The sequence below is a fragment of the Euleptes europaea genome, chromosome 1 (assembly GCF_029931775.1).
Source record: "Euleptes europaea isolate rEulEur1 chromosome 1, rEulEur1.hap1, whole genome shotgun sequence".
Taxonomy (NCBI): domain Eukaryota; kingdom Metazoa; phylum Chordata; class Lepidosauria; order Squamata; family Sphaerodactylidae; genus Euleptes; species Euleptes europaea.
Genome location: NC_079312.1, coordinates 41,886,596 through 41,896,820, shown reverse-complemented (window position 1 = coordinate 41,896,820; position 10,225 = coordinate 41,886,596). Strand labels below are relative to the sequence as shown.

Below are 10,225 nucleotides of genomic sequence, written 5' to 3'. Positions count from 1 at the left end.
AGTGTATTCGAGTAGACACACGGCTATCTAATCAAGGTAGGTTTTTTTAAAGGTCAAGTTTTAATTTATTAAGGTCAGTGGTGCTGCTGTGATTTATTCAACTTACACATTGGGTTTACAAGGATCTAAGAAGCTAGAACAAGAGAACAGTCCTAATAGAGAGGCAAAAGGGGAAAGGAGCTGACGTCACCTCAGTGCCAGCATTAGTGCCACTTGCGTTGGCTAAAGTGGCACTAATGCCTGCACAGGGGCACTCATGCGGACTTTGTGGAGCCACACGGCAGCGCAAGCCATGGACACTGGCAGAGCCTTGCCGGCAGTATTTCCCCAGCACAGGGGCTCACGCTGGCATCAAAGGGGGTGTTCCCAGAGACGGAGCTGATGTTTCTCAGCTCCCTAAGCTCTTTCAGCCCAGGAACGTCCCTTTTTGCAGGCGCTGAGTTATGTGGAACTCTGTGGAGAGTTCCACGGGGTTTCTTTTAAAAATGTATTTTCGACTTGCTCGAATGAACGAATACGAAGCCTTTATTGGCATTAGAATTTTCGGCTTGCCACATCTGGCAGCAAGCTGCTCTGCAGCGGCAGAACTACCCTCCATTAGGACTGGGCTGTCCCCCAATTCTGATTTGCTAAGACCAGTCCTAGCTGTGCTACATGAAGCCTTTTAACAAGTGTTTGGGAGCAAATGTCTTCATGACTACAGAGGTGAACTGTTCTGAATAGCATCCTATTTAGGTATCAATAGTGATTTGTTGTTTGTTTTAGTTGAACGCTGCAGTTCTTTATATAAGACCGCACTTGTAAGTCCGCACATCCTATTGATTTCAATTGGACACACCAAGAAATGTGGCTAGGATCAGAGTATAAAGGGTTCAAGTTGGCTGCGACTTGACAACACTTTACACACACACACGCAAAGGGTTCATTGGGCAAAGTATAAGAAATATGTTACAGAATTGGTTTAAAAAAACCTGTGTTTCTACCGAAAAGAGAGAAATAGTGGGAGGAAACTATGAGAAAAAGGAAACAAATCCAGTAGAAGTACCTTCTCTAATGCCGTTCATTTTAACAACTGCCCATCTTCTTCTGGGAAGAAAATGGAGCTGAGAACTGTGGAAGATGTATTTAGCACGATGTGCCTTATGCAGTATTGTGGTTTTTTTTTTGAGCTGCTTGAAATGGGTGTTCAAAATAAATGCCAAACCTGCATATGTGAGACTTTGGCATATGCAACATTTTTAATAATGCCAAAACCCCACATGGCAGAGCCGTTAGTATTTGAGACACAAAACACTGTTTTACTTGGCTGAAATAGAAAACTGTCTCTCATGAGGGAACATATTCAAAATAGGTGTTCTAGCGAACCTTTAACTCGACTGATACAGTTGTGAACAAAGCAGGGCTTTAGCTTTTGTTACAGCTAGCGTGCTTATTGTTCAGAAACAGTTTGCCTCTTTTTCTCATTAGTATATAATTTACTGTCATGATTTTCGCTCTCTTAATTCTGTTTTCTCGCCCATTCTTCGTACAGTTATGTTTATTTTCAGCATTCAAAACATGTGAATGTGTTAAATCTGTAAGCTTGATTTTTCAATATACATAATAAAAAAATGCCTAACTTGATTATTTAATCATATCTGCATTTATCCTAAGGGGAACCACTCTTCTGCAGAGTTTTATCATTGATATGAGTGATTTGTTCATGGGAAATCAAATGCCCCCCTGTTAGCAAGCACTGTTTAAAGCAGGGCAGAGGTACTTCAAACCCACATTTTCTGACACTCATCTTGGTATTTACTTACTTTTCCCCTTTTTGTTTTATCCATTTCACTTAATGATTTTCTGTGTGTTGTTACAGACATCTCAACAGTGAGCATGCGCTGGATGATAGAAGTACAGCCCAATGTAGAGTACAAATGCAGGTTGTACAACAGTTAGAGCTGCAGGTAAAGATGATATTTTTATATTGCTATTGCCACAGTTTTAATGGAGTGCGATTAAATGAGTTCTGCTTTGCCCAGCTGTAATTTGAAATTGAGCTTTCAAAATTTTACTTGCAGTAATTCTTTAAAAGTGGTTGCATAGAGGGCAGCTTGGCATCCTATTTGCAAAGTTGACATAAATGCACTTAGTTATTTCAAATAATCAGTACACCCTTTGATGTCTTTTACACCAAAATATGGGTTTTGGTGAGGGATGTGGATGTTTTCCTTAAATTGGCAGAATGAGAGCAATTTACTAACGTTGTTTTTCTAGCCTTTCCCAGGATTGGATTGGAAATCATCCTTCATATCCTAGAACTGTTTACTTACAATTCATGTATTTTCACACACACACATATTATATGTATCTATTTAGCAGAAATTGATATATGTTTATGCACAGGAACTGATTTGTATTTATGCAATGTCAGTTTCTAATGGTTTCATTAACCTAGTACAATTAAGAGCGTACAATAATATATAATTGCAGTATTATCATGACCCTTTATGTAACTGTATTTCAAAATGCTTCCGAGCCTTTTCTGTCTGTCTCTTGCTGTTCTTTATGGGAATGACTTTCTTTATGTGTAAGAGAGTAGGCAAAAGGTTAGCCAAAGAAGACAAATTAAAACAATGTTGTACATTATATAGTTACCATTCCTCCAAAAAAAATCCACTCTATTTTGTATGCAAGATGGTAATGTAGAGATATATGAAAAGCCGTGGGCTAAGTGCAGAAGATAATTACATTTGGAATTTTACTGAGTTAGTCATTTACAGCTTCAAATAGTTATAGAGAAAAATCAGCAAAAACACACTTAAACTTTTTGTTGTTACTTTTTCATGATAACCATGACTTATATTTTTTTTAAAATCCCTTTTATCTTCTTATCTCATAAATTAGACATTTTTCTTCAGATTTTACTTATGGTCACAATGTTCTTTCAGTATTAAATATTTTAATACAACTTCTGTGAGAAAATCAAACACTTGGTGATAACAACTTCAGCAAGACTTGCATTATGAAAAATGTTAAGCAGCCAGAAATTAGTTTTCCTTGCTGTTAAAATTAACAAAAAATGAATTGTAATTTTTGGGGGGTAAGCTCGGAGGAGGTTATCCATCAGGTGGATACTCTCACCCAGCGCAATGTGAGAGAGGTAAATTTGGCCAGCATGAACAACTTCCAAATAGAAGATTGTCAACAATAGAAAAACTGCCTACAGAGGCTGTAGAAGCTCTGTCCTTGAAAGTTTTCAAAAAAGGGATGGCAGGAAGATTTACATCAGTATTTGTCTCTCGTGGCCCTTTCTTGCATGCATGGGTAGTGTTGATCGCCACTTTGGGGTCAGGAAGCAATTTTCCTCCAGGCCAACTTTTTTTTGCCATCTTCTGGGCATGGAGTAGAGGTCACTGAGGGTGTGTGGGGGGGAGGTAGTTGTGAATTTCCTGCATTGTGCAGGGGGTTGGACTAGATGACCCTGGTGGTCCCATCCAACTATGACTCTAAGAGGTGGAAAGGGCTGGCCAATCCATCTGTAAGGAGTGCTTTAGGCTTGTATTTCCCTGACTTAGAGGGTATTCCGGTGTTGGGTTTTTTTCCTCTCAGGAGTGTACTAGGGAGAGTACCCTTTCTGGAAGGGTTGCTTTTTCAAGACATTGAGTCAGACAAGACAAAACTTCTCCTCCATGACTGACGCTCAGCCCCACTTGCAGGGCTCAGCAACAGGTCTGAACCACTTCTACCCTGACAGTCTGCAATATATAGTGTACAATGATATAGAGAATGATAATTATTGTTTCATTAGATGACTGAAATCCAGCGTGGTGTAGTGGTTAAGAGCAGTGGACTCTAGTCTGGAGAACCGGGTTTGATTCCCCACTCTTCTACATGAAACCTGCTGGGGTGACCTTGGGCCAGTCACAGTTCTCTCAGAACTCTCTCAGCCCACATGGAAGCAGGCAATGGCAAACCACCTCCAAATATCTCTGGCCTTGAAAACCCTACGGGGTCGCCACAGGTCAGCTGTGACTTGATGGCACTTTCCACCGCCACATAAGATTGACTGATTTTTACACCACCCTTTCAATACATGGATTACAGTATGTAAAATAAAACATATGTGCAGCAAACCAAACTATCTTTTAGAAGGAAAAGCCGCCAAACAAACTAAACCGCTCACCAAATCAGTCCTTAAACCCTTACCTTCCGTAGTAACAATGTTGCATGGCTTCCTGAATGCAGGAAAAGCAGAGGCCTTTCATGAGCTCATCCACAGATGGGCAGTTATGACCGAAAAAGTACTTGTATGGGCAGCTATGGTGTAGGCCACCTTCAGTAAAGGCATTTTGAGGAAAAATTGTCACATGGGTTCCTATAAGGAGAGGCAGTCTGTCAGATATGTAGGTCCTAGGCTATGAAGGTTCTATAGGAAAGCACCAGCACCTCAGACTGAACTTTGATGATTATGGGAAGCCAATATAGCTGTTGTTTTTTAATATGAGCGTAGGATAGGCATAATAGCTTCAAGTACTTGAAGGGCTATCATATAGAGGATGGTGCCGAGTTTTTTTCTGTTGCCCCAGAAGGTTGGACCAGAACCAACGAGTTAAAATTAAATCATAAGAGTTTCCATCTAGACATTAGGAAGAAGTTTCTAACAATTAGAGAGGTTCCTCAGTGGAACAGGCTTCCTCGTGAGGTGGTAAGCTCTCCTTCCCTAGAGGTTTTTAAGCAGAGGCTAGATGGCCATCTGTCAGCAGTGCTGATTCTATGACCTTGGGCGGATGATGGGAAGGAGGGCATCTTGGCCATCTTCTGGTCACTGGGTGTGTGTGGAGGGGAGGTAGTTGTGAATTTCCTGCATTGTGCAGGGGGTTGGACTAGATGACACTGGTGGTCCCTCCCAACTCTGTGATTCTATGATTCTCCTGATCTACCACCAGACCACCATGTTTTAAAGCTTCAGAGTTGTCTTCAAGGAGAGCCCCATGTAAAGCATTTTCTTAGCAATTTAGGAGTTATGGAAGCGTGAAATCGATGTGGCTAGTTCAGCTAAATCTAGTAAAGTACATAATTTACAAATAAGATGAAAAAGGAAATAATAAAAATGAAGATGAAAGAATCCCACATTATTATTATAGGATTCACTCCACCATTGTATCACAAGGATATTTTTCATTGGAGTGAATCATGGCTTCGCATATTTAAAGGTAGTGCCTTTTAACCAATCCAAATATGTGCACAAAACTTTGCCCAAGATGTCTTTTGCAGTTATTAGGGCTGCAAGCTTTAACCGGTTTAATTGTTAGATTAATCAGGAAAAGCTTTGGCTCATTGAGTGATGTTCAGTTTTAATACCTTTGGGCAATTTTTAATTGGTGGAGCTGTGGGCTAAAGGCATATTTATTTAAGTTAGAGGATGAAAAAAGAAAATATTCATAATGACCTTTTCTTTAAACAGTGAGTAGTAGTCATTTTTAGAGTAAAATGTGGTACCACACTTTTTCCCATTCCTCAAAAGGATACCTGTATCACAGTTTTGATGATATAACTATTTAATCAAGTATCTAGTGATTAATCAACTCAGTATTATTTAATTGTTTGACAGTTACATTTATACATGCTTCTTCTGAGGTGGCACACTCGAAATATTGGTGCAGCTGTTCCGTTGGAGACCACTCACTGTATTATTTGGAAAATTTCCTTTCAGATATTGTCTGCAAGGGCCTTTATGCACAGCCAGTTATCATGAGGTAATGTCGTCTACATATGGCAAAGTGCCCCTGTATCCTGAGCATTCCCATTTCAGGCTTAGGAGAGAATTGTGAAAAGCCTCCTGTGGCATAAAAATACATGATGTTATGAATGATTCTCAAGATAAATTTTAAAACATAAATTAATTAATTGTGCAAATAAATCCAAGACTGGAGTGAATAAAAATGTGAAGGAAAATAGATGGCATGCCAAAATACTTCCATAGTTAGCATCTTGAATGGACAGATATATATCCCATTAGTTCATAGCTGTGCTGACTTTAGCCTGTAGTGAACTTGGCTTAGCTGTTCTTGAGCCAGCCCTCTTGACTCCTGAGATGATGTCTGCTTGCGCGGCCTCTGAAATAGGCAGAGAAAATGGAACATTGATTGGCTCCTATGAACTCTCCAAGAATAAATGTAACGTAATAAGGTTGCGCTTCCTGGCCATGAATCCCAACATCTCCGTATGCTCCACACGCTGCTGTTTTCTCCGCAGCGGTTACTAACGTAGAAGTGGAGGAGGTATTTTAAAAGTACATTAAAAACACACACACACACATGCGTTGTATTTTGCATCAGCACTCTTGGTTTATCTGAGCAATAGCCCCTAGCAAGTTAGCAGAGTTCCCGAATCACTGTTCTGTTGAGTCTTCTGAAACATCCTTTGTGTGTTTGCAGCTTTGAAATGCTAATGAGTGAATAATGGGGATGCTGCTGCTGCTGACTCTTCCCCTCTGCCTTTGCTCTTTTTTTCCTGAATAATTTTTGCCAAAGACTTGTGTGCCCTTGGCCCAAAGGTATAAGGTCCACCTATGTCCAGTTTGGCCTTCCCAATCTCATCCCTGATTAAATAGCTTCAGTCCCCGCATTGCTCTTTGGATAGCTGTTGGATTAAAGGCTCAATTATTTTTCATGAAGCTAAACTACAGATGGGAGCCAGCATGGTATAGTGGTTAAGAGCGGCAGACTCTAATCTGGAGAACTGGGTTTGATTCCCCATTCCTCCACAAGAAGCCTGCTGGATGACCTTGGGCCAGTCACAGTTCTCTCAGAACTCTCTCAGCCCACGCAGAGGCACGCAGTGGAAAACCACCTCTGAATGTCTCTTGCCTTGAAAACCCTATGAGGTTGCCATAAGTCATCTGTGACTTGACGGCGCAGGCACAAACACACATGGGGTGGGGAGTGGGCAGAATAACCTGTAGACTAAAAAGTCCAAAAAATCTGAATGTGTTGCTGTAGTTAGACTTGTTGGCAAACCCCTGCCAGCAGTTTACCAACATGAGCAATCATGACAAATAAGGCATAGAAGGGGCCGTAGAGACCATCTAGTCCCGTGTTGGCAAACCTATGGCACGCGTGCCGACTCTGGCACGCGTAGCCCTCTGCCGGCACGCGCGGGTGGGCTCCAAAAGGCCTCCTGGGTCGTCTGTGCCCCTCTCTCAGCTGAGCTGAGGCCGTGGCTCAGCTGTTCCTCGCCCCTCCCTCTCTCAGCTGAGCTGCCGCCGCGGCTCAGCTGTTCCTCCTAGCCGCAGGCCTTTCCGGCTCTGCCCCGCCCATCTCCACCTCGGCACCGCTCCATTGTAAATCCGGCAGTGTGGGAGGCGACTCCGTGCCAGCGGCTCCAGCGCCGAGGCGCGCAAAGGGAGAGGAGGAGGAGGAGGAGGAGGAGAAGAGGGGACGGGCAGAGCAGCTCCGACCAGCAGGGAGAGTCGCAAAAAAGTCGCCAGCCCCCTCCCCCCCAGCCCCCCTCGCCGAGCGCTCCCTGACTAAGCACTACGAAGGGCAGGTTGTAACTTTCTTTCTGCAGGGGGGCGGCAGGGAAGAGCGCCAACACAGCACCTCCCCCCCCCACCGTGCATGCATCGGCGCATCAGCAGGGCTGAAAGCTTCCTGCCTCGCACGCATGCGGCTGGCTTCTTACTCCCCCCCCTCTTGCCCCGCAACAGCTGACAGGCGGCGGGGAGGCCAGCAGCAATGAGGCCGGGCCTCCTCCTCTAGGCTCCAGCAGCAGCTCCTCCTTGCCGCCTTCCTCCTCCTCGTCCACCTCAGGCGGCTCCCAAAAGTCCAGCTCCAGGCTGCCGCCGCCATCGTCCTCCTCCTCAGGTGCCTCTCCCCCTGCCGTTTTCGTCCACCGCCTCCTCCTTCTCAGGGCGCTCACGGAGGGCCAGCGGCCCCTCAACGTCCGCGCGTCCGCCAGAGAAGGGCCTGCCGTCTCCCGCCGTCCTCCCCCTCTCCCCCTCTTCTTTCTTCCTCCCTCCCTTTCATCCTTTCTTCCCCAGTTCCTTCCTTCTCTTTCCTTTCCCAGTTCCTTCCTTCCTCTTTCTTTCTCCCTGTCCCTCCCCCCACTCTTTCTTTCTTTCATCCTTCCTCCCTTTCATCCTTTCTTCCCCAGTTCCTTCCTTCTCTTTCCTTTCCCAGTTCCTTCCTTCCTCTTTCTTTCTCTCTGTCCCTCCCCCCACTCTTTCTTTCTTTCTTTCTTTCTTTCTTTCTTTCTTTCTTTCTTTCTTTCTTTCTTTCTTTCTTTCTTTCTTTCTTTCTTTCTTTCTTTCTTTCTTTCTTTCTTTCTTTCTTTCTTTCTCCGTCCCTCCCCCCTTTCTTTCTTCCTTCCTTTCCCAGTTCCTTCATTCTCTTTCCTTTCCCAGTTCCTTCCTTTCTCCATCCCTCCCCCTTCCCTTCCTCTACTAGGGCTGCCAACCTCCAGGTGGTGGCTGGAGACTAAAACCTCAGTATTCAGGTTTAATTGCTGTGTTGGCACTTTGCAATAAATAAGTGGGTTTTGGGTTGCAGTTTGGGCACTCGGTCTCTAAAAGGTTCGCCATCACTGATCTAGTCCAACCCCCTGCTTAATGTAGGATCAGCCTAGAGAATCCCTGACAAGTGTTTGTACAGCCTCTGCTTAAAGACTGCCAGTGAAGGGGAGCTCACCCTAGGTAACTGATTCCACTATCAAACAACTCTTACTGTAAACTATGTTTTCCTAATATCCAGCTGATACCTTTCCTCCTGCAATTTAATCCCATTATTGCGAGTCCTATCCTCTGCTGCCAACAGGAACAGGTCCCTGCCCTCCTCTAAGTGACAGCCCTTCAAATACTTTTAAGAGAGCAATCAAGCACCCCCTCAACTTCCTCTTCTCCAGACTAATATGCATGCTTGTTACTCATCACAGAATACAGAGTATAATATATGGGAGAAAAAACCCAACCCTGTATCATAGTTTAATGAGGAGCCACTTGAGTTGGAAGAAGGCAGCTTAGGGTGGAGGAAGGGCCACAAATTGAAAACTTGTGGGGGCTGATCCCCCCCTTTATATTTCTCACCCTGCGTCCTTTGTGTTCCCACAATATATTACCATCTTGTCAAAAATAAATTACGTCTGTATCAGGTTTTTGTATTGGCTTAGTAACATTCCTTGATAACAGTGCTTGTTGGTTAAATGAATTTCTCCTTAGAACTTCCCTTAAATGAATTCACCTGCCCCGATGAAACCAGAGTGATCTGTACACAGAAAAAAAGTTTTCTGTATGTGGATCCCATTTCTGACTTAGGACTTATTTGTATGCAAGGATACTATGCGGAGGGTAAGTCACATCCAGCATTCGTCGGTGAAGGCTCATTTTGCTGAACAGATGTTTGGTGCTGTCAGATCTTGACAGCATCAATCTTTTTGTTTGTTTGTGGGATGAAGTCTGGTAAAGAGCTGCTATGCCATATCGTTCCGGTGATTTTTATGTAGCCCGATTATTTAGAACTAAGCTAAAGTTGGAGTCAGACAGCCCATTAAAACATGATCCACAATGTGATTATCAGCTCATTGTAGATGGAGCATTGCTTGCAAATGTTGGAATCACTGTCGAGCCAAACACTGAAGTGAATGAAGAGCCAAACTCATATCGGTTTCCAACAACCAAGCTGCTGTGGGGGTGGGGGGAGGAATTACAGAAGAGTAAGAAGTGGATCATTTGCTGCAGTCATGCATTTGCCACCTGCATTTTCAGGTGCTCCCAAAAAGTATGGCTAATGTACTGCCTATGTATGTTAAGCATTGCATAACCACACGCTGATGTTGTATTATCACTTGGATAAGCGCAGAAGAAAACAGGCTGGGGCCTTTTAAAAAGGTGAATAATTCCCATCCACTTAGCTTCTTTTACGATTGCTGCTGCGGTTTAACAAACATTTCTGTATTTCCTTGTTGGTGTATGAAGTGCTTTACTGTTTCATTTATTCCCCTCGACGTTTTTGTGAAGATCAATTCGTTTAGAGAGGTGGCGCTCTAAGGCCATTTGGCAAACTGTAACAAGGACATATTTCAGTTTGTATTTTTCTCTGCTCTGCACTGCTTCCTAAAAAAACGTGGCTAATAAGCAAGTGCAATCTCCCCTACAATACCATTAACGGATGCCATTGTCAGACCTTAGGAGCCCTCTTTGGTGCCATGCTGATGAGAGCGTGCTCACATCCATGGCCTATCAAGCCCT

The 10,225-nt window shown here is 43.6% G+C and overlaps 1 protein-coding gene across 13 annotated transcripts in view; it reads left to right on the top strand.

Annotated features, from left to right (window-relative positions):
- FOXP1 (forkhead box P1) overlaps window positions 1-10,225 on the top strand; it is a 564,105-nt gene that overhangs the window by 488,160 nt on the left and 65,720 nt on the right. For all 13 annotated transcript variants that reach the window (XM_056853065.1, XM_056853056.1, XM_056853017.1 and 10 more), the window contains one exon: window positions 1,859-1,946. In XM_056853065.1, coding sequence (XP_056709043.1) covers window positions 1,859-1,946 — 88 coding nt within the window. The remainder of the gene's footprint in view (window positions 1-1,858; window positions 1,947-10,225) is intronic.